At 35.2% G+C, this 24,123-nt stretch overlaps 1 protein-coding gene across 1 annotated transcript in view; it reads right to left on the bottom strand.

The window, feature by feature from the left end:
- The window catches only part of LOC149541995 (5'-3' exonuclease family protein), a 93,906-nt gene that overhangs the window by 29,521 nt on the left and 40,262 nt on the right, over positions 1 to 24,123 (bottom strand). Inside the window, exons 8-11 of the mRNA XM_089797044.1 lie at positions 18,313 to 18,378; positions 17,923 to 17,973; positions 17,614 to 17,733; positions 17,415 to 17,499 (exon numbers count right to left, since the gene is read on the bottom strand). Coding sequence (XP_089653170.1) covers positions 17,415 to 17,499; positions 17,614 to 17,733; positions 17,923 to 17,973; positions 18,313 to 18,378 — 322 coding nt within the window. The remainder of the gene's footprint in view (positions 1 to 17,414; positions 17,500 to 17,613; positions 17,734 to 17,922; positions 17,974 to 18,312; positions 18,379 to 24,123) is intronic.

Below are 24,123 nucleotides of genomic sequence, written 5' to 3'. Positions count from 1 at the left end.
GGAGAAAGTTGGAAGTATAGACCTTCATTACCCATGCTTGAGCAGATATGGACCCAAATCCGTCAAAGGGTGACAAATTTACCTTACTCAACTTTCTTCTGAGATCATCATTAAAATATTCTCGATTTCCACCTCTGGAATATCTCATTCTCAGTTCTGCGTAATCTTTGTAGGATATATCTTCCTCCAAATTTGCATTCTTGCAATCTTCTCCCAACTGTCCTTGAACTTCCTCAAAGGTTGACTGCTTTCCTCTGTGTAGTACCTCTGTCCGTGGAGGGAAAAACAACATGGAAGGTCGAGAGCGTGCTGGATGAGGGTTTGCCTAACCCGACACTGAATCTGCACTGTGACCATTTTGTTCACCGGATATTTTATTGTCTGCCAATTTCCTCAGAGTTTCTTTTATAAGTCATTGAGTATCATTGATCTGCGCCTGATTCCTCGAAAGATCTCTTAGTATTACCATGAGTTCAACAACAGTGGGTTCTTGTTCCACCATTCTATCAACTGAATGGGATCTTCTTCTCTTTCGGCTATAAACTCTCATTCATTGTCCACAGGCTGGCTGGATGGTTAGCTTTGATACCACTATAATGTTTCGTTTGTAGCGTTGTACCCCAAACTGGTAGCCAACAACAGAAGCACCGAGTAGTCGTATGGTCTATGATGGAGGAATGTACGGTGGATGGGAGCAGATGATGTGTGAGTCGTATGGTAGCAGCTGAATGGTCGTACAGCAGACACCTACTGCTCGTACAGCAAAGGAGAAGACAAGTCGTACAGTGGTCAATTTGGAAACAGACTTGTCTATACGATATGTGCAACTTGGGTAGGTCGTATGGTGCAAGATTGAAGGCTGTATGGTTGCTCTCAAGAGGTCGTACAATGAGTGTGGAGTTGTCGTACAAGAATGATTGGAGCGTTCGGCAAGGGGGGAATGTGGCACAAAGTTGATCTTCAGATGCACTAATGCTACGCCTCCGAAAGAATGGACAATTCAAGAAAGTTTACAAGAGACACTAGAGTATAATGAAATGACACAAATAGATATAGATATATTCCAAATAAAAATGGTGTTCTAGATTTGCAAGATTCGAAGCAAAGGAGTACAATGGACTGAATAGGGTGAGGGTTGATTCGCACCGAAACTATAAGAGCCAAATAAGGAAGATCTTCCACTTCCAAAATGGCGAACAACAAAGAATCCCAATGAGAACTTTCAGTACAAAGAATAATCCAAATCGCATACCTACTACTACCTACACGTTGTGCTTAAATACCCTTCAAAAAAACTTCCCAAGGGTTTACAAATATAGCCGACGGCCAAACCTACGGAAACAATAAAATAAAAATGGGTCTGAGATATTCTAAATCAATCGGCCCACGAACAAAGGATTGATTAATTAATTATTTCATGATGGGAACATTACATTATTATGAAGAGTATATGTAGAAAGCTACAAATGGATAATATGTAAATATATTTTAATCCAATAAGAATGACATTATGTTCTTTAGACATATAGCGTTATAGTAAATCACTATAATCTCTTTTAATGAAATAATTAATGTAATCGACAATTGTTCTTGATTCAATATTAATGACTAATGGAATCAAGGACTAAATAAAAGGATATTGGTGTACAAATAAGTATTTATCATCCTTGAGTATTTTATTTATCTAATCAACTATAGTCTCTCTTATTTCTATATATGGTATAAGAGCTATTTGCCTTGATCTTCTCTTTTCTTCTTTGGATATGTTCTTTCAGAAAAACAAGGTTGATACTTTACACATGCTGCCAAATATTGTGCAGAACTCAATCTTAAGATTGTAGCTCCAAAGAAGTTTTGATCTAGAATTAATTAGTCATATGATGATCATGCTAGATAGAGTGAGACTCTTGAAGTGAATATCTTTTATGATTGAGATTATGAGTATCCTTCTATATCAAGAGGGAGCATGACAGTTCATTAGAGGCAACCCTGGACAAAGAGGAATAGCAAATAGAGGATATGTTTTAGTTAACTTGAGGGAGTTTGACCTTTGACACTTCACCAAAGGTAGCTTTGAACGAGGAGCTCAAAATTTAAGACTAGATTGAAAGGGAGTTTTGAGACTTCATTAGAAGTAACCTTAACAAGGAGGTCTAAAGGTTAGTGTTTCTTTGTAAAGAAGTTCCAAGTGCAAACCCTCGTAATACATTCTTCTCTATGAGAGATGTAAGTTTGAGGTGAAAACCTTATTTCTCTAATATGGTTCATGGTGGATGTCATGACAACACCACGACACCCAGGGCGACTACATGTAAACTTTTGATTTCATGCGTGTATGGGCCTGCCCACTGTGTACATCATCAGGAAGTGACGACTTACCAAATGATTATCACTTATATTTGTAAAAGTTATTGGAAGGTGATGATCTAACAATAACTTAAATCATGATATACATTTCATGTAAATGAAAAAAATAGGTCATGATGGATTATATCTTGTAAATCAACAAATAAGTGTTAGATGTAATTCACTTGACGGTCTATGAGTTGCTTATATAGATATATTTTGAGTAATTAGTGAATATCATGTGTTGACATTATGAAAGGCCAATATTCATGATATCAAAATGGTGGAGATTTTATGATCAAAGATATCCTTAAAATTTTCCACTCCTAATATTACCAATGGTGTAATATCTATCTTGTGTTTATCCTCCCTAGCTAAGAGGGAGTGTTAATATTTGGTAGCTTCAGTTAAATTAAACCTTGAGATGATACTATTGTAGTTGTAGATATATATGTGTGTGTGAGAGATATAATTTATATATATTTATTTATGAGATATAAATTTATTAATATCTAAGTACTGTTATGTTAGATAATTTAATATTATAACAATTTATAGAAATTATATATATATATATATACAAAATAATATTTAAAACATAGTATGAAATTTTTAGAGAATAGACATGTCCCATGGGCGGACATGTCTCTTCTTGGATTATGCTCAATATATAAATATAAGGGTTTGTTGCCTTTGGAAGACACATACCTTATAGGCAGTACCGATACATTTGCAGCGATACTGACTAAATCAACAACCTCGAACTACTCTCGAAGAGAACTCATTAACAAGGGATTTCACGTCAAACTTCTCCCTACCAAAGAAGAACTCATTAACAAGGGATTTCGACTCAAAATTCTCCCTACCAAAGAAGAACTCATTACAAGTGATTGCACCTCGAACTTTTCCCTCTAAGAGAAGAACTCATTAACAAGGGAATGCATCTCAAACTTCTCACTCTAGGCAAAAAACTCATCATACTAAACAATAAGAACAACTGAATGTTGAGACTTCTTCTCAGCAGAGGGGTTCCATTCTCAAAACTAAATTATCACAACAAATTACAGAAGACTTCAATGCTTGACAAAACAAGAACCTTTTGCAAACACACTACTCCAAGACCTTGTTGACCCTTTGCAAAGTTCTTCATCTACCACACAAGCTACCTCTAAATCTTGATGGCCTAAAGTTCTTCCTCTTCAGCTCATCAACTTTTCCCTTTATGTAATAATATTTTCAATGCCAACTTCATCTTTAATGCATTATCTCTTTGATAGGTTGCCTTTAATTCTTGAAAATAAACTCCCCATGAATGTGATCTCTCATCATCATTATGCTTCTCAATTCGTCCTAGAAACATTATAGAGAGAATAATAAATACTAGAAACATACATGATTCACTATTTTTTGTGTTATTGCATGAATTAATTACATAAAATTCATGAATAATATTCAAAGGTATAATCATAGAATACTTCTCTTTATTGCAGTCAACGAATTACACCCTCTATGATACTTGAACCCCTTAGAGCCACCTAGGCCTCTAGCTCCATAGTAAATGCCACAAAAATGACCCATGGCAAAGACGAAGAAGCCAATACAAAATCTTTATTTCAATAACTCTCTACAAACACATTGTGTAGCTTTGCATACACACAACCTTGCAGCAAATACCACTATAAAAACCTAAACCAACCATGTGCCTCCAATAATCTCACCACCGTATACACAAACAGGTTTCTCTCTATAGACACAAGTGGGCTGCTCTCCAATAGTCACTAACCGATAATAATACACCTCCGTAAGAAAAATATTTTCTTTGTCGAGCATTAGGCAAAGAGAACTTACCAGCATCAAAGGAAGACGCGATCACATACAAGATGTCCATTGTTACCATAATATAAGTAGCCATAGATTGCAACAGTCGATCATGCCTCTCTGTATGTACTCATGATACAAATAAAGAAACTTCATCAAAGAAGGCCAAACAAATCAAGATACAACACTAACCTTCGTCAACAATGAAAGAAAGGTGAATATGGAAATGCTATTACACACCCATATCACTCATAGACAGCAAGACGCAAACAGTCCAAGGCAAACAAAATATAGCAAGACCATAATAAAGGTTAACGACAGAGGATCTCAGATGGACAATGAACAATCGCGGCTCAAATTGAAACTCCAACCAAACAAGAGATAAATGCAAAGACTCAAACAGAATTGTGCAAAGAATATATTGACTGTTGAAGACACAACTCACAAATAGGATGAATAAACTTGAATGTAATAAATAATAACCTAGCTTGATTATTACAGTGTAGCAAAATAGTAGAATTGTTAAAGTGGGGTTATCGTTGCACCAAAAGACCGATTTGTCAATGCCCGATAAAACCACTCAACTTATAGTACAGAAGAGGCGGTTAAGCCCTTGTCATAAATCCCGAGGGGAATGCTGAACAAATTTCTAACAATCTCCCCCTCAGCATTACCCGAGGGTCTGAGGATTCGAACCTATGACCAAGCTCTAATACCACTTGTTAGAGTGGGGTTGTCGTTGCACCAAAAGACCAATCTATCAATGCCCGATACAACCACTCAACTTATAGTACACAGGAGGCAATTAAGCCCTTGTCACGAATCCTGAGGTGAGCACTGAACAAATTTCTAACAAGAATCTCAAAGAGCTCTTGAAAATCATTTCAAATAATTATGATCTCTATCAAAGCTACAATTTCAACACATACAAATTGCCTACAAAATACTCATTGCAACCTACAAAAGATACACAAATTGATGAAGAAGAGAAACTCCCTTATTTGCAGTTATCAAACCCACTCTAATACCAAGCTAATGTGTTGCCCAAAAATAAAGAATAAACAAAATAAAGAGCACTAAAACACAAAAAGACACAATAATATGGTTGTTTTTATTCATAAAAAGTATGTAACATGCATACATATAAATTAACACAAAATTATTTTTTAGGTCAAAAAAACCTAACATCAATTTGGTCTACCATAAGTGTTAAATTTAGAACCAAAAGCATATACACATTGCAATAACTGAGATACAAAACAAGATCACAAGCAACACCAACAATATTGTGGAAAAAAATCTCCTCGATGAGGGAAACAACCCAGCCCACACAAAAAATCTATTAAGATCTTCAAGTCGAATATTCAATCCAAAAGAATCATGAACACTTGACACTATACAATCTTCAGCTTTTAAAGACTATTCAAGAAAACAAAACTTAAACTATTCCTAATCTTAACGGTGTATCAATATAGATGGCACACCACATAATCATTACACAGAATGTAACTGATTATGAAAAACAAACTTCTTACAACATCTAACTTGATGCTAACAACAAATAGAAGGCACTACATATGCCTTGCACAATATGAAGCTATTTGAAACATCAAAATACTATGCATAGAAAAGCCCAAAACATATATGAACACAAGGTACCCTTTTCATCTGTTTATCGCTATTTTGAATTTTCCACATCTTTCTATCCTCACTCTTCACCATGAAAGTGTCAGCAAGAGAGAATAATAAACAATAACTAAAGAATAATAGATATATGCCACACGCCACTCATGATTAATCACAAACACCAAAACGGAATCAACAGAGCTATCTTTAATGTAGCAAGCGTTTGAACAATAAAGACCACTGCCAAGGATTGCCAACAAGGATAAGCAACAACACGCAACTTATTTGGGCACCAAGTAAAATAGTACCTGTGTACCATAAAGAGAATATGTACATACATAACAACGATGTCAATAATAGACAAAACGACATAAGAAAAATACATACAATGATACTATCCAAAACACCTTCGACGACACTAAAGAGATAATAAGGTGAACTTCACATCAAGCATGACATTGTAAACTAAACCAATAGTAATGAATGAGGAGAAAGAAGAGAGCAAATATAATATGATCTTTGTCGCTGCTACTAACATCAACACTCCCTCTTAGCAAGAAAGAGATCTTTAGTTTGCCTTCTAGTGACAACAGCGTATGGCTGCATCACAAAATCAACACACAATTTCTTCATAGATTTCTCCTAATAAACCATTGTTATCCATCATAACAATATTCACCATAGCAACTTCTAGAGGGTGAAATATAAAAAACAAAAAAATATCCATCATAGCCACTCCTAGGGGGTGAATCATGAAACATAGTCATGGAATCACATACATGACTTTCACGATGCCTACATGCAAAGGGTGAAACCACCATGCCTACTCCCAAAGGAGGGGACAACGGCTTTCACCTCAAAGTTCTCCCAAAGAAGAATGCATTTCCACCTTGCCTACTGTCAGGGGGTGGATCGAACATACCTACTCGCAGAGGGTGGAAACAAAAATCTCACCTTGAACTTCTCTGGCAAAAGATTCAAGAAATGAATAACACAGGTTGAGGCTCTTTCCCAATAAGAGCATCATTCTCCACAATGCCAAGCTTATCTCGGAAGTAAGAAAACTATACTTTAGGAAGTGGCTTGGTAAGAATGTCTACAACCTATTCCTCTGTAGAAACATGCTTAAGCTCAATGGCTCTTATTTGGACCATAGCCCTCGAATAATGAAATTTAAGTTCTACATGCTTCATTCTATTATGAAAAAATGGATTAACGGAGAGTTTCATACAACTTTGGTTATCACGCATTATCATATTGATTTCACAAAGCTGTCCAAATAAACCAGCAAGTAATTTTTGGAGCCATACAGCCTTTCTAGCAGCCATGGAGGCTGCAACATATTCTACTTCAGTTGTACTCTAAGCAACACAAGATTGTTTCCTTCTACACCAGGAAATAATAGTTGAGCCTACATTAAAACAACATCCCAAAATACTCTTCCTATCAGGTACACATCATGCCCAATCAGAATCAGAGAACCATTGTACTTTCAGTCCAGCATTTGAAGAATATTTTAGGTCATATCCAATTGTACCACAAACATATCTCAAAATATGTTTGGCTGCTATAAAATGAATCTGGCTTGGTTGACACATAAATTGACTATATGTGTTTATTCCATAAGCATATATCAGGACGAGTGTTGACTAAATATATTAGGGACCCAATAAGTTGTCTATACCTAGCAGGGTCAAACAAGTCTGAAACAGTTGCATCCTCATGTAATTTTTTCAGATTAGCTTTCATAGGAGTTACCACAGACTTGCAATCAAGCATGCCTAACTCTTTTGAAAATGTACTCAAAATAATTTCAAGAGATTTCTGCCATACCTCAAGTCCAAGGAAAGAATGTAGCAATCCAAGATCTTTCATTTCAAATTCTGAAGTAAGTCCATCTTTGCACTTAACAATAAGATCATCATCACCGGTTGAAAATAAATTATCAACATAAAGCACGAGAATCAACAATTTATTATAATCAACATAAAGCACGAGAATCAACAATTTATTATTATGTACCTTTAAGTATAAATTTGGATCTGCACCATTCTTTGGAAAACCCAAACTTAAAAGATAGTTATCAATTCCCTCATACCAAGCACGAGGGAGTTGCTTAAGACCATACAATGCCTTTTCCAGCTTGCAAACATGAGTCTCTATCATGAATAATTAATCCTTCAAGCAGCTCAATGTAAACTTCCTCTTCAATAACTCCAATTAAGAATGTTGTTTTAACATCAATTTGATGAAGCTTCCAATCCTTCACAACTGCAATGCAATGATTGTCTTGATGGAGGTATAAGGAGCTAAAGAAGCAAAAGTTTCTTCATAGTCTATACCTTTCTTTTGGAAGGAACCTTTAGCTACAAATCTAGCCTTATATTTCTCTATACTGTTATTAGCAACATGTTTAATCTTAAGTAACCATTTAGAGGAAACTACAAAGTTACCTTTTGGTCTTGGTACAACATCCCATACACAATTTTTAAGAATAGACTGGTATTCTTCCAATGTTGTGTCCTTCCACACTTTTTGATTTGAAGTTGCTTTAACATTGGAAGAATCTGAAGCAATAATGTTACTCATCAATGCAACACAACTAGCAAACTTTTGACGCCTTTTACTTTCTCTGAAAGTACCACAAGGAGCTGCATAAGATTCAGCTTCTTCCATAATGTTTCTAGCCCATAAAGGTCTTTTCTTGTTGGCTGAAGTAGAACTGGAACCTAATGGAGTGTCCATGGAATCAACTGGATTAATTTGGTCCACAAAGTCATTTACATTCTCCCTCTCCATCTCTAAAGGCGGCTCAGAATCAGACATGACTGTATCCTAAGAATGCTTCAAAATTTCAATATCATTGTCACTGCTGGAAACAATAGAAGATTGCAAATTGAACTCTCATCAAATGTAACATCCCTACTGATTTCAATTTGTATTTACCCTAGAATAGAAATCCTGTATGCTTTTCAAGAATCGCTATAACCAATCAAAGATACCTATAACCAAGAATCAGACATGACTATAAAGTCATTTCCATTCTCCCTCTCCATCTATAAAGGCAGTTCAGAATCAGACATGACTGTATCCTAAGTATGCTTCAAAATTTCAATATCATTGTCACTGCTGGAAACAATTGAAGATTGCAAATTGAACTTTCATCAAATGTAACATCCCTACTGATTTCAATTTGTATTTGCCCTAGAATAGAAATCCTATATGCTTTTCAAGAATCGCTATAACCAATCAAAGATACCTTGATTTCCATAAGGTTCTAACTTTGATCTTTTTTCTTTGGGAATGTGAATAAAAACTGGACAACCAAGAATTTTTAAGTAACAAATGTTCTGGTTTAATACCTGAGAATTCTAGAGTCATGTTGTGAAGAATATAATGAGGGCTATTGTTCTGAATATGAACTGCAGTTCTGCATGCTTCAGCCAATTAAAAAGTTTGAAGACATTGATCATGAATCATTGCCTTAGCAGCCTCAACAATTGACATGTTCTTTCTTTCAGTCAAACTGTTTAGTTGAGGATTATAGGGAACACAATGCTCCCTCTTAATTCCGACTTCAACACAGTAATTATGAAAGTTACCATAAATTAAATTCTCCACCATTATCTCACCTTAATACATTAATTCTTTTATTTGACAAATTCTCTACTAAAACTTTGAATTCTTTAAAACGATTCAGCACTTCATTGGACTCCTTGGATTTAAGAAAGTAAACCCAACATTTATGACAAAGCTCATCTATGAAAGTAATATAATACCAAAAACCACTAAGAGATATGAATTAATTCAAGAATATCTTTAGCTCTAGATTTACTCTTAATATTATTATCTAGAGCATATCCCTTGAAAACTCCTTCATTCTTCTGATTTAACTTAGGAAGACCAATTACAGCTTTATTCATACAGGCTAAAGTTCTGAAATTTAAGTGCCCAAACCTCTTGTGTCATAGTTCATGTCAATCTGAAGAAACATAAGAGAATGCATGAATAAAACTAGCAAAAAGCTTGTAAAGGCTATCAAAACGTGAGCCAATATCATGAGCTGTTTTAAAAACAGCGTCCTCCTTCCATGCCAAAACTTTGTTTTTAGCAAAAACAACATGATACCGTTTGTCTTCCAAGGCTGAAATGGGGATTCGATTTCTTTTTATGCCAAGAACAAATAATACATCACTAAGATGCAGAGGAATACCAAAATCCAATTTGAAGGATGAAAAACCTACAACTTTAACTGAATAAATTGCATAATCCTTTTCTTTCAAATTAAATAAGTGATCTTTAAAACCAATGATCTGACGGGAAGCATCGTTGCTAATCAACCATGTGTGGCTATTGGTTGGAATATTGCTGGAAAGTGCTGATATGAAGAGGAAACCCTCCAAGTTATTGCTGGTCTCTCTTTGAGGAGAAGGATTCTCAATATTTACAGCAGCAATGGCATGAGGCATAGACCTTGTGGTGCAATCTTTGTCAAAATGACCAAGCTTATCACATCTAAAAAATTGAACTCGAGAGATGCCTCTCTTTCGTTTCTTAAATTCAAAGCCAGACTCGAAATCCTTTCTCTGAATCGTTCGAAGTTCTTTTTCCTTCCTTTCTCTTCGAACGTATGAGCTGCAAGAACGTGATTTCCTCCATGATGGTTTCTATGACCATTTCCTCTTGCTTCTGATCTGTATTCCTCTTGGATGTAATCTTCTCTTCATGTGTCAAATTTTGGAAGCTCATCTCTTCCACTAACACCCTGAATAAAAGATTCCAAAGAATGGGGAAGCCCATTCATAGCAAGCATAAACAGATCATTATCAAAAAATATTTCCCCTCTTGTACTAAGCTGATCCTTCGATTCTGTAATCTTCAAAAAACATAAAACCACAGATTCATCTTTTGTCATTTTGACATGCAACAGTTGATGTCTTAGAGTAAGAACTCTGTTGGTGTCACTAAACTCATATAAATCCTTGAGAATTTTGAATATTTACTTAGCTGAATCTAATTTGGAGATGACGGGAACCAAGTGATCCTTGATAGAATAAATCATAATCTTTTTAGCTAAAATCTTGTTCTTCCTCCAATGAATCTTTTCGGTACCATCAGATGGTTTAGCAACATCTGAGTTGATATAATCCAGAAGATCATTTTCAAGAGCAACCAAACTCGTGGGCTTCCATGAGGCAAAATTTGATGACCTGTCAAGCTTATATTCAACTTTTTTAACCCATTCACCATTTTCACACAAAAAAATGAAGATCACAAATTCAAAATACTTCTGGTACAGGATCAATTCCTTCAAACCCACTCTGATAACATGTTAGAACCAGAAGTATATACCCGTTGCACTAATTGAGATACAAAACAAGATCACAAGCAGCACCAAGAATACCCTGGAAAAAAAATTCCTCTACGAGGGAAACAACCTAGCCCACACAAAAAATCTTTTATTGAGATCTTCAAGTCAAATACAAATGTCTTTGAACAACTGATATTCAATCCAAAAGAATGATGAACACTTGACGCTATATACTCTTCAGCTTTAAGAACTGTTCAAAAAAAAAAAACTTTAACTATTCCTAATCTTGACATTGTATCAATATAGATGCCACACCACATATTCATTACACAAAATGTAACCGGTTATGAAAAACTCACTTCTTACGGCATCTAACTTGATGCTTACAACAGATGGACAATACTACTTATGCCTTGCACAGTATGAAGCTTATTAAAACATCAGAATACTATGCACATAAAAGTCCAATAACATATATGAACACTGTAAAGTTTATTAGACCGTGTTTGGTGTAGACTTATCAAAGTGTTTGATATTTATTCTGATATATAACAGACTGGTGACTTCTTGTTGATAAACTTAATGTACTTGCTGTAAAATATGATTTCCTTGTTTGAGATCAGTATTGTCAATTTTATTGATATGATCTGCAGTTGTAAATGATGTACATTATATATGTGTTGAGACATGAATTATAGGGGCATGACCCTACATAGTCATGCCTTAACACATTATATTTCAAGAATACACTGATTGGAGACTATTGGTGATTAACATAACAAAGTTAATGACCGGCATAACCATAATGCCTGATCATGAGAAGTGCTCGATCATATGCTATAAGAAATGCCTGATCATATATTCTAAGTAATGCCCGATCATATATTGTATCACAAATACAATGTGTGATAATTACAAACGAAACCGATACATATAAAATATGATCGGTATCATTATATGATGCTCAGAAATCAGTTCATATATTAATTACAGTTTAAGGCAGACGTTACAATACTCAACTGCTAACTTTCTTAACAAACACACGACACCCTTTTCCTCTGTTTATAGCTATTCTAAATTTTCCATATCTTTCCATTGATCACTCTTCACCGTGAAAATGTTATCAAGAGAGAAAATTTAACAATAACTAAAGAACTATAGATATCTGCCACACACTGCTCATGATTACTCACTAACACCTGAAAGAAATCAATGGAGTTGTCTTTAATGCAACCGACACTTGAACAATGAAGACCAATGCCAAGGATTGTCAACAAGGATAAGAAAACGCTAGCAGCTTATTTGGACACCAAGTAGGATAGTACCCCTATACCACAAAGAGAATATTCACATACTTAACAATGATGTTGATAATAGACAAAACTGCATAAGAAAAATATATACGATGATATTATGCATCATAAACATCTTTCATAGTGTTGGTTCACAAAACCACAGCTTGGAAATCCAAGAGCCTATCACTTCTCTAATAGGATTTCACAATCAATTCTGGCCAACAAATGAGAATCACCTTGATTCCCCTACACTTCAGGCTCCACTACACCCAAGAGGGTAGACCTCACCTCAAACACTGATTGTTTGGTTTGAAGCTTTTCTATAGTAAATTTATCTTTGTGAGTTCTCCGGCTAGCAAGGTCTTTAAACTCAATTAATATGGAGTTGTGTGATAGTTTGGAATGAATTTTTGTATGAGGTTCTTAACAATTGGTTTGATGTTTGTAAGAAGGAAATGATAGATTTTCTGACTTCAAATATAAATCCAACACTTCAATGATAAAAAGACCAATGCTTTAACTTATTCAAGCAACAAAATCCACTACAATGAAGATTATAACGTACAACCTAAGTTGCAGATTCGGGTTCGGGGACGGGTTCAAGTTCGGGGTTCAGTTCGTGGGTTCGGGCAATTTTTTTTTTCCCCATTTGGGTTCATGGGTGGGTTCGTGAGTATATATATATATATATAGACACACACACAAAAGAGAAACAGGCATAGTTGCAAAACAAAATCATTTCACAATATAAACAATTGTTGCTTGATCATTGATCAATGCCAAATGCCAAAGGGTTTTGGGTCCCTTCAAAACATGATTTAACCTGAATCTAAAAACATTAAATACTCGCTCATTAATCTATCTTCATGATTGTAAAGAAAATTATACATTGAATTACTAAATTGCAAAACATAGACTAGTTCATCAAATAATACATTGAATTACTAAATTGCAAAACAAAGACTAGTTCATCAAATAATAAAGTTTTAAACATGATGATAGATGACAAGTGTTTAGTAGTTTATCAATAATCATAGTATCAAATGCCCTTCAAGGGTCAATTGGATCGTCATAAAATGAGAGATCAATGGCTTCATCCCCAACTGCAACTATATCTAGAGCTTCATCATTGGAACCCAAACTAGTTCCACTAGTCCCATATGCTGCTATATCATCGTCTTCCTCCTTGACATAAGGGATTAGATGAGTGAAATGTTTTTTATTAAATTCCTCTGAGAGTTACAGAAGAAAACAATTTAAAAAACACACTCTTTAAAGTTGTTTTTAGCCCCGAGTTCGTTGTGGGTTCGTCTAGGTTCACTCCAGCAAGGACCCGAACAAATCCACAGTCAAAACTAAGGACCCTTCCCGGACCGAGGGCGAATCCGGACCCGTGCGGACCTGGACCCGAATCCGGGCAGCAGGGGACGAATCCGGCAACTTAGCGTATAACTTTACAATGTTCTATTCACATAAACTATGAACAGTTTAATAATCAAGATATATATATATATATACATACGCAATTCTAAACTAGTCCAGATTGCACTTTAACTCCTAAGGTCAGGGGCACAAATTCAAAAACAATTAAATATTTCACAACATTTGCAATGATAGAGTTTAAAATGCCACAGATGACCTCATCCACTTGCCTAACATAAATTGTTTATAGAATTTTAAAAAATGATTATAAAGGACTCATCAACTGTAATTTAATTCTCCATGCCATTTAAATAATCAAAACGAAACAGGCATTTATAAATCATTGAACTCCTTATTCCTCCATACAACTATTATATGACTGTTGAATTTTATTTTTTGAATGTCGAATATGTATTATATCTCCTTATTTGTATTGAATCTATCTTCTTGTATCTTTCTTATGACTTTTCACAAGGCAATTGCGACTTTTCATTATTAGCTTTCAAAACAATTGATTATAATCGCATCATTTAGACATGACTGCCCTTTTATATTTGTCACCGTTAATTATTGGAATGATAATCTTATTGTTTATGAATGCTTCATCAGCAATCAACATAGTCCTCATTGATGTCAATATCTATTGTAGATATTTCATTTGTTGCTTGTCCATGTGTCATGCTCTTCAAGTCCACGTCACTTTTCAATTGTCGGGTGTATCATTTATTTGTTTTTACATTATCACATGACTCTTATATACTTTTGTTGTCTTCTGTTCAAACACAACACACACACTATTGAAGATAATTTGTGATAATTTTGTCTTTTGTTTTCACTGTAGCAATTTCCATGTTTGGGCTTGGACGGAATACCATGGCAAGAGAATGCAGTGTGGCAAGCTTCTACACTTGCATGTGGATTCTAGATATAGAACTATACACGCAGGCTCCTACCTCACGCAAAACTTTGGTCTATGCCCTAGCCCGTTTTTCTCAATCTCTATCTTCTTGAGTAAAGAATTTGAATGACAACAACATCAAACCAATCAACATCTAAACACTTCCACTCCATTTGTGATGGCACATAACTTCATGTCTTGCCTGATGATCCCTTCAACGTGGCTTCAGTAACCTAATACTCCTATGGAATTCGTATTCTATTTCAAGGCTTTCCTCCATAAATGGTTGTATCGTCTAATGTCCAATACTATAGCGATATTCTTGATAGACATCCTTATCTGGGCCACCTCAAAGAATCACATTCTTTATTGTTGTGTATGCTAATTGAAATAATACATGCTGATAAAAATACTGTGCTTTTTTGGTGACGTGGAAATAGCACATCATTTCTAATTACGATAGGCTCAATAGGCTCAGTTTCCATTGTTGTAAACATGCACTCGCCTTAAAAAATTTATGTATAATGATATTCTAATCTTGCTTTGTCTCCAATATTCATGTATATGAAACGATCAGTTGCTTGCCTATACAACTTTGTTGATGGTTCTTAGAGCAGTTACTTCTTCAAATCCCTTACTATCACTCATTGCCACAGGCCTTCATTGGTGTGATATAAATAACCTTCATGTCTGATTGACTATTGAAAAGATGAAGCATCGACCATTTTGTAGATATTGGCTTCCTACTTCCAGTTGGTGCTCTTAGAAGGACATTCTTGTCTGTGTGGTACAGAATATATGTAGCTGTTTCTATGATTGCAGAAGTACGAAATACATGCCACACAGCCAACAAGAAGGCTAGTACATATGATTATGGTCCATTTGGCAAGTGTCAGGTCTGGGTACCTCATTGTCCAGATTTCAGGACCAATGGCAGAAAAACTAATGACAACTGGCCAGGTCAAATATTAAATCAAATTTGTGCATCTCATTATATTTGTCCATCATCCCAAACTTGATTCAACTTCCATTGTGGACCTCAGTTTGACTATTTCCATATTAAGCAGGATTTTCCTTTGCTCCATTACTTAATGAATTCCTGAAGACGGTTGTGATTCTTGATCAGACCACTTTAAAAACAAATGCAGTCAGATTTTCTTCCACTGCTCTGACTTCTCACATTTCACCTTTTCAAGTCGTACCATAGGGATGCTATCACATGTATCTCCAGCGTTGTGTGCAAAGACTTTCTTGGTAGTCTTGTTCAATGGTTCTAGTACAGTAAGCTTTTCAATGCTGTGGCATACTTCGGCAACTGCTCTTCATGCTATCATGTGATAACAATGAACATAGGAATTATTATAGGAGACTACAATTGAGAATATTGTCTTCTTTTCAACCATGAGTATCCATGATATTAATGACAATGTCTCATCATCATGCTCTAATTTTGAATTGTCCCTTTGACCTACATTATCAATGATTGTCCCTCTTCAACTTTTCAACATAATAAATGGAGGCGCTGGTTTTGCCAAAAAATAGGGCTCCATCAAACAGCACAAAAGAGATGATAATGTGAAATTTGCGGCGAACATGCCACTGTAAACTGAGCCAATAGTAATGAATGAGGAGCAACAGAAGGAACAGATATAATAAGAAGATCTCTGTTGGTGATATTAACATCAACAATAAGAACCCCTTGTTGTAGCTCAAAAAGGGATTTCTTCCATTTATGTTCAAATTCTACTGGGTAACAGTATTGGAAGCAAACCAGACCTTACCAATATACACATAAATGTGCATGTGAAGCATGTATGTTATGACCTCCAAAACCTTGCAATTTATTACTCCTTTTTTCACATTTGTTTGCCTTGCATTCTCTGCAAGGTTGGTACAATCAACTTTGATTATAAACAAGTACGTGAAAGTGCAAAGATTAGTGTAACAAATTTTCTGAACAGCAATATTATGATAATATGATACAACTTTTCCTTTAGAAGTACCATAAATACAACTTTTTGATGCAAATGACCCAAAGAACAATGATTTCAGTTTTCCAACAAAAAAAGCCCCAAAAACAAAACGGTGTCTTATAAGATAGACAGGAATATGCAATGAACTGTAAATGCCTTACTTTCTTAACATAACTTGCACTAAACATGTTATTGCATATACGAAAATACATTAACTTCACTTCAATTAAAAATTTTACCAACAATTGAAGCTCTAAATAACATTGTGTCTTAACAAATTACTTGAACTTATAGCTTTTCCTGTAGTACAGAAGCATACTTGTTTTGGGATAAAACATTGGATACTAGAAGTTATATCATGGTGTTCATACAAAAGGGAAGTAACATTACATGTACTACATGAGCAAAAGCAAGAATTGAAAACATGAAGGTAATGAGAATGTTCTAAGATAGAAAGTTCAACAAGCTTAAACGTTCCTAGTTGAGATACCCAACCATCTAACAGTAATGCAACAATGTGATGTAACCACAGTCTAGTCAAACTAGCATGAAGGCTTCTACTTCTTTTATCACTTAATCTTAAAAATCATAATACTGATCTAGTTGAAAACAAATTTGCATCATTGAAGAAATTCAACAAGAAATATATAGTTTAGCATTTAAATTTTGCCAAAATATTGCATATCAACTTCTAAATATTAATCAACATTCATATCTGGGCATACCTCTGATGGTATCACAGTAATCACAACCACAAAGAATGCACATGTCTATAAACTGGTCCATTGTAAGGTTCAGCTCCTCTAAAACCTAATGAGAAAAAAAATACGAGGAACAGATTTCCAAGTCTCAATCACTCCTTTTGACACAGTTTATTAAGCTATTTCAATAATCTAAAGGTTGTTAAAAGTGTCCAGCTTGTACCTTTGCAATCTCAAATTCCATTACTGGTATTTTCTTTGATGAGGGTTCCATCAAATGCCGCAAAAACCTTGGAGCACCAAAAGTCAATGAATCCATATCCTCAGAAGCTACTGCATAAACCTTGAAACAGAAAAAAAAAAAAAGTCAAGTAGATTAATTTCCCCAAAACGACCAAAGCAGGCCAAGTGGACTCACAAGTACATTCAGCTAGATTAGATAAAAATTGTACTAGAAATACCCTTAGTTGCCAAATTCAAGCTGCACCAACCATTGAAAGAAAAACCAATACTGATATTCAAAATTTCATACCTTGCCAATTTTACATAATGATGCACACTCTGCCTCAGCTTCAGAAGGAGCCTGTCAACAACAAGAATAATGTCACCACACAGCAAAATTATAAATGTAAGAACATTTCATATTAGGATAATGCAAAAGTACGTACAAGCTCATCTGGAAAGTATATGCTTTAAAACTAAAGAGTAAAAGTTAAAAACCCTTTGCTGTAACCAATCAAATAGACAATAAAATACCTAGATGTACTGTAGCATAGAAGAACAGTTGGGGATTGAAAGGATACAGCAAAGAAATAAAAATCATATTTGCAAATTTTTTTACAGGTAAATATAGTAAATGCACAGTTCTGAGGATTCAACACAAAAAATGAAGATGATTAAAATCTTGAACAAACAAATTTACCTCAATCACAGGAACCCCCATTAACCTCAAAAGTTTTTTGCAATCTTCATTATGCTGCTTTGTCACCTATTAAAACCAAACCAAAAATGAATGATACAACCCATTTTAGGTAGGAACATAAATTGCTACAATTAAATTAATTAAATTCATAAAAACCATACAAGTAATCAAGATGTTTGAATATGAATGCCTTACAAAATACTGAGGCACCAGATTCATTTTTATGTCATTAACAAAGCAAATATGATTCTTAAATATTTATCACAGTAACTTTGAAAGCTGACTATTTTATATGTACATTATAATTAAATACTCTAAGTATCAATGGTTACAGTTCAAATAAAAAGCAAGGTGATATTAGCATGCTTTCATACATTTCTAGTTCCCGCTATAACTCATGATGAAGCCAGTGTCAATCAGTTCAACAATAAAGCCTGGATATTAAAAATAACCTCCTAAATGAGGATTAAGGGAGTGACTCTTATAAATCAAATAACCATTTTAGAGGGCAGGGATAAAATCTATTACCAGATGTTGAAAATATTGATAGATAGAAAAGGGTGGGGACCAATTACAAACAGAAGCATGTAGACTTTGGCAAGGAAGCCAACTAGTGAATTCTAGTTGGCGAGACTAGAACATTTGATGTGAAGCACCAGATTCATTTTATATGTCATTAAAAAAGAAAATATGATTCTTAAATATTTATCACAGTAACTTTGAAAACTGACTATTTTATAGATCCTTTATAATTAAATAATTGAAGACAAATCAACAATGTCATTTCAAATAAAAAGCAAAGTGATAATAACATGCTTTCATGCATTTCTAGTTCCTGCTAGAACTCACAATGAAGCCAGTGTCAATCAGTTTGACAATTAAGCCTGGATATCAAAGATAACATCCTAAATGAGGATTAGGGGTGCAACTCTTATACATCGAGTGACCATTTTATAGGACAAGGATAAATTACATTACCAACTGTTGAAGATATTGGTAGATAGAGAAGGGTGGGGACCAATTACAAACAGAAGTATTTAGACTTTATGAAGGAAACCAACTAGTGAATTCTAGTTGGTGAGACTAGAATATTTGATGTCCCTACCCCTGAAGCAAGGGGGGTTCTGAGCAGAAGAAATAGTGGAGATTGCCTAGCTGAGCCCCTATTATTTTAAGGGGTGAAAGAAACAACAGTGGGAGGATTCCCCCTGGGGCTTGGCCTTGGATACATAAAGTACGGCCCCTTTCAGTTATTGCCCTTAACCACCCACAACTAATCTACCTTTGCATGCATGCATCGGCAATATAATACAAGCCCTCTTCACTGGAAAGAGCCGGAGATCACCCAAAAGAAATATTGGATTGTCAAAAAGCGGCCCAAGATTTCTCACTGGCTTTCATAGGTGGAACTCCTCCCAAGCCAAGGGATCTAAAATAGGATTGATTCTATCTACCATTCAAGACCCAATTACAATTATAGTTCAACCACCTGAAAAGGTCATTTCAAACCCTACAACCAACATGAATCGAATCTCACTAGATCTCAAGGGAGGAAAGATGTTGCTCATCCCTCCACTCTAAAACCGAGTTGTGGTCTAGCAAGGAATTATAGCTGGCTTTGCACTGCTAAAAAATAGTTAGATCGGATGGTTCAAAAGCACAGGTACGCTCCTACGACAGCTACATTAACTGACAAAAAGGAAACCTACTCTAACCCTCTTAAACTAAATGGTTCAAGAAAAACCTACTCTATCATATACAAAACACTTGAGCGGACAATGCCCAAAAGACTCCAATATATACATGATCTCATATGTTTTCTCAAATTGTTCAAAAGCAACAAAGCTTGGGTGACAGTTCTCATCCTAGCAAACTTATCCTTGTACTTCATGTAAAATTTTACTGCCCTATTTTCAAACTCTAGAAATTTATCATGCAATATCAACAATTAAGGCAATTATCTAGACCGTGGTCAAACCAAATGCAACCTGCCTTTCCCAAATCACCATAATCAAAACAATAACTTTCAAACTTTTCAACAATAAAAGCGGGGAAAGAAACAACCTAGCAAGCTTCATTCTCAAATGGAGATTCTTGTTCAAATCTGTGTTGATCATCCATAGCTTTAGAAAGTTGCATTTGATGGTGTACCATCACACTAGCATTGGTATTGAATTCATGAGAAATCAAGGCAAGATCGATCTCAAACTAAGGTCCATTGAATGTTGCCTCTGGTAGTTTGTCCTTGTGTAACACTAACCATGCATCCTTGTGAATCTCCTTGAGTGTATCTTCAAAAATCAAGGAATCCTTGATGAATTGGTCTTCAAACATTTATTCAAGTTTCACTCAAATACAATATCAAATAACACCCTTTCCCCCAAATTTTCCTTCATTCTCTTCTTCCATGGGAGCAACTTGTTCATCGTCTTGCATACTTTATTCATGGATGCTCACAACTTCATCATCTAACATGATGATTGTGAATTGTCTCTTCTTTATAAAAGTCTTGGAACTCTCCATATGTATACTCATCAATCATGGTGTCTTCAAAAACTATGGACTCACATGGTGTCTTCAAAAACTACGGACTCACTCATAGGTAGACCTTCAAATATCATCAAGAATTGCTCGTCAAATCAACCTCAAGAGACAACGTGTCGAGAGGTCGAAGTTGATGCTGGATCACACCACTTGCAACAACTAGTATGTCTTTGCCAATGACTCCAATTGTACTTCCTCCAAGAGGTAATTCAACACCTCCCCCTCCCCCCCCCCCCCCACACACACACACAAAAAGTATTTGTGGTGATATCTTGTTGTGCCTTGCCAAATTGATCTTCATATTTGGACTCATCTATGATACGTTGAAGTTTGTCATTCAATCTATCAACTTGATTGCCTTCCCCTTCAAGAGCACTTCAAACTCTTTGTAATTCCTTTCGGAAAACCTCCTCTTGAAGCATGAGTGATAGTTCACCAAGGACTTCTTCTTCGAACTTGTAGTAATCTTCGTGTGGTTCTTCACCCTTAACAATTTCAAAATGCTTACCTTCGCTTGCTTTCCTTTCTCATTCTTGAATGAAACAAATTGTTTCCTTCATTGTCTTTTAACACCTACATTTTGAGATAAAATGTAGGCAAGTTAATCCTCCTCTTGATCACATTAGTTGACAAGCTACTTCCTTTGATCATTCCTCATGCCATCCTATTTGGAACTTGATTAGGTTGATGGTAGCTTGACAAGACAAACAAGTAGATTCTAAATATGCGTGTTGTGTACACTAAACCACCAATGACACCAAGTACTCACCTTATATATATTTCGTTCCAAACTCGGTGCCTTCTTGATCCTTTCCTTCTGTGTATGAAATTTCAGTCCTAATCTCACAACTACCATTTGTTTATGCACTTCTAAATAAGAAATTCTATGTTGTAAGGCTAACTACACCCTCAAAAGAAATAATTGAACAATGCATCTCCTCATGCTCTGTAATGCAATGTATTCTGCATTATCTTGGTCCTTGTGGATGCAACCACTTGTTTAACTCAAACCAAAATTAGAAGAACATCCACTTGTTGACTGTGGTATTGGTGCTCATCTATTACAAAACCACTTTTTTCAGATTTTTTGAAAAAAAAATTGGATTTTCCAATTTTAGACTTCTGGGTTTTTTTAGCTTTTAAAGAGATCTCTCATCTTTGACGTATTGTGAAAGTTGATACTTGTTGATATCTTCATGAATGAACTTTATTCATGTCTTCCTAGTGTCTTTTTAAGTTGATGTAAGTTTTAGGCCACTACAACATGGAACAACGAAGACTTAATATTACAAGATAAAATACCGAATTTCCAACTCTCTTGAATAAGGATGCTCATATGCTAAACATTGTGTACATGAATTGTGTGATCAAATGAGACAACCCCAAGTTTCCTTTTTATTGTGAACTTTGCTCATTTATAATGATATGATATGTTGGTTATCACAAAGGGACTTACAGTGCTCATCTAATGGACATCAACTACTTTATACAAGACAGGGTTTAGAGAATCTAATCTCATCCTAGACTTAGTTTAGACATCAAAATTAACCAAGCTAGTGTGATCTACTAAAGGTAGATGTAAGATTTTCAAACTATCATTGTTCCATTAACACCATCAATCAATGCATAGCAATGTGCAAGAAATAATCAAAGCAAAGCTCATAAATATGTCATTCAACCATGCAAGGCGTACTTACAATAAGCAAGCAACTAGTGGTTTAGTCCATGCAAGTTCATCAATAGTGCATTCAAAATATCCTCCATAATCAAAATGAAAAGACACCGTAATCTAAGTGAGAAAATAAAGAAACCACACAATTCTCAAATGCAACACAAGTAATCCACCATGAAGACCAATAATGAACAAACAAATACTTTGATAGCATTATGGCAACAATTTCTCCAAGTCTCTCATACTCTACTCTACCTCTAGTCTAATGAGTTACAAATGAGAAGGCCTTGGCATTTTATAGTTGTTAAATTACAATAAATGGCCAAGATTGATTGGAATCAAGGGCCAACATTTGTCCAACAATGCCCTAATCCAACTGAAAGCTACAAGCATTAAATACTTGTCTAATTACAAAAGAACACCACCTTGTTGGCCGATAAGTAAATTATAAAACTTTCTGGGCCAATGAAAAAATAGATTAGGAAGAGACATGATGTGGACTCTACATGTACACTTGGCGTTATATGACTTGACAATTTTGGACAAGTGAAATGGGAATTTCTTGATTGGTTGGAAATGGATAGACACTACATCAGCATTCAGATCTTGCAATATTTCTTTTAATTCCATTTCTCCATCTTGGAAATTTGGAAATATTCTCATTGGCATGACCCTCAACTTGCTTGTACGTGAAGACCTCTCTTTAGAAGCCTTGACCTTGATCTTGCACTTCAACTTGAAGTTGATTTGAATCTTCACTTTCAAAATCAATTTGATATTGGAACAAGCATTTTCCAATGATTCTAATTCATTTCATCCACAATCTCAACTCCAACTCCACATCCTTGACTAGCTCGGTCCAACTCTTACTCATATCCTTGACTGACTTGACTATCTAGTAAGCCAAAGTTTCTCAAACTCATCTATATGAATTGGAGACTTGAAAATTGCCACTGAACTAAGAATACCTGGGACAACTACCTAATTGCCAAGCAAAAAGAAGGGCTACCCATTTGCAATGGGGAAATAGTGTGAAAACATCACAACATTAGTGAAAGTGTAGCTTAGTTTTGTTCTCAGTGGTATTTCAAGCTAAGTGGGATTTTATGCTTAAAGATGGTGAAATGTAAACACCCATGTTTTATAAATCTGAGAATCATGCACTCCCATATGTATATAGTGTGTTATTTAGCATGAGTTTATCTTATTTGCAAACCTGCAAGTAAGAACATCCTCATGATTCTTGTGGAGCTCGAAGAGTATGAGGCTTGTATAGCCTCATTCATGGGTAATTTATTGTCTTTAATTTGTTGATAGTGTTGAGTATATGGTCTAGATTCACGATGTCATGATTGAGGTCTTATATTTTCTCTTAGGAGTAAAGGTAGCAAGAAAAGCATCCAACACATTCAATTCCTAGTAACTCCAAAAGTGCATTAGCTAGACACCATGAACACATCATTACTATTGAAATCATCTACATTTCTATCAATTAGAATTGTTAAGAAATTGGGATGTGAAAGCAGATGTAAATTACTGATTTTCCTCAATCACCTTAGGTTCATAGTGTTGGAAATATAGGAGTAACTGAGAGA

This window comes from Cupressus sempervirens, chromosome 8, assembly GCF_028749045.1.
Source record: "Cupressus sempervirens isolate cs-2001-9-10 chromosome 8, ASM2874904v1, whole genome shotgun sequence".
In the NCBI taxonomy this organism is placed as follows: domain Eukaryota; kingdom Viridiplantae; phylum Streptophyta; class Pinopsida; order Cupressales; family Cupressaceae; genus Cupressus; species Cupressus sempervirens.
Note: the sequence above shows the minus strand (reverse complement) of the source record. Positions and strands in the feature narration are given on the sequence as shown.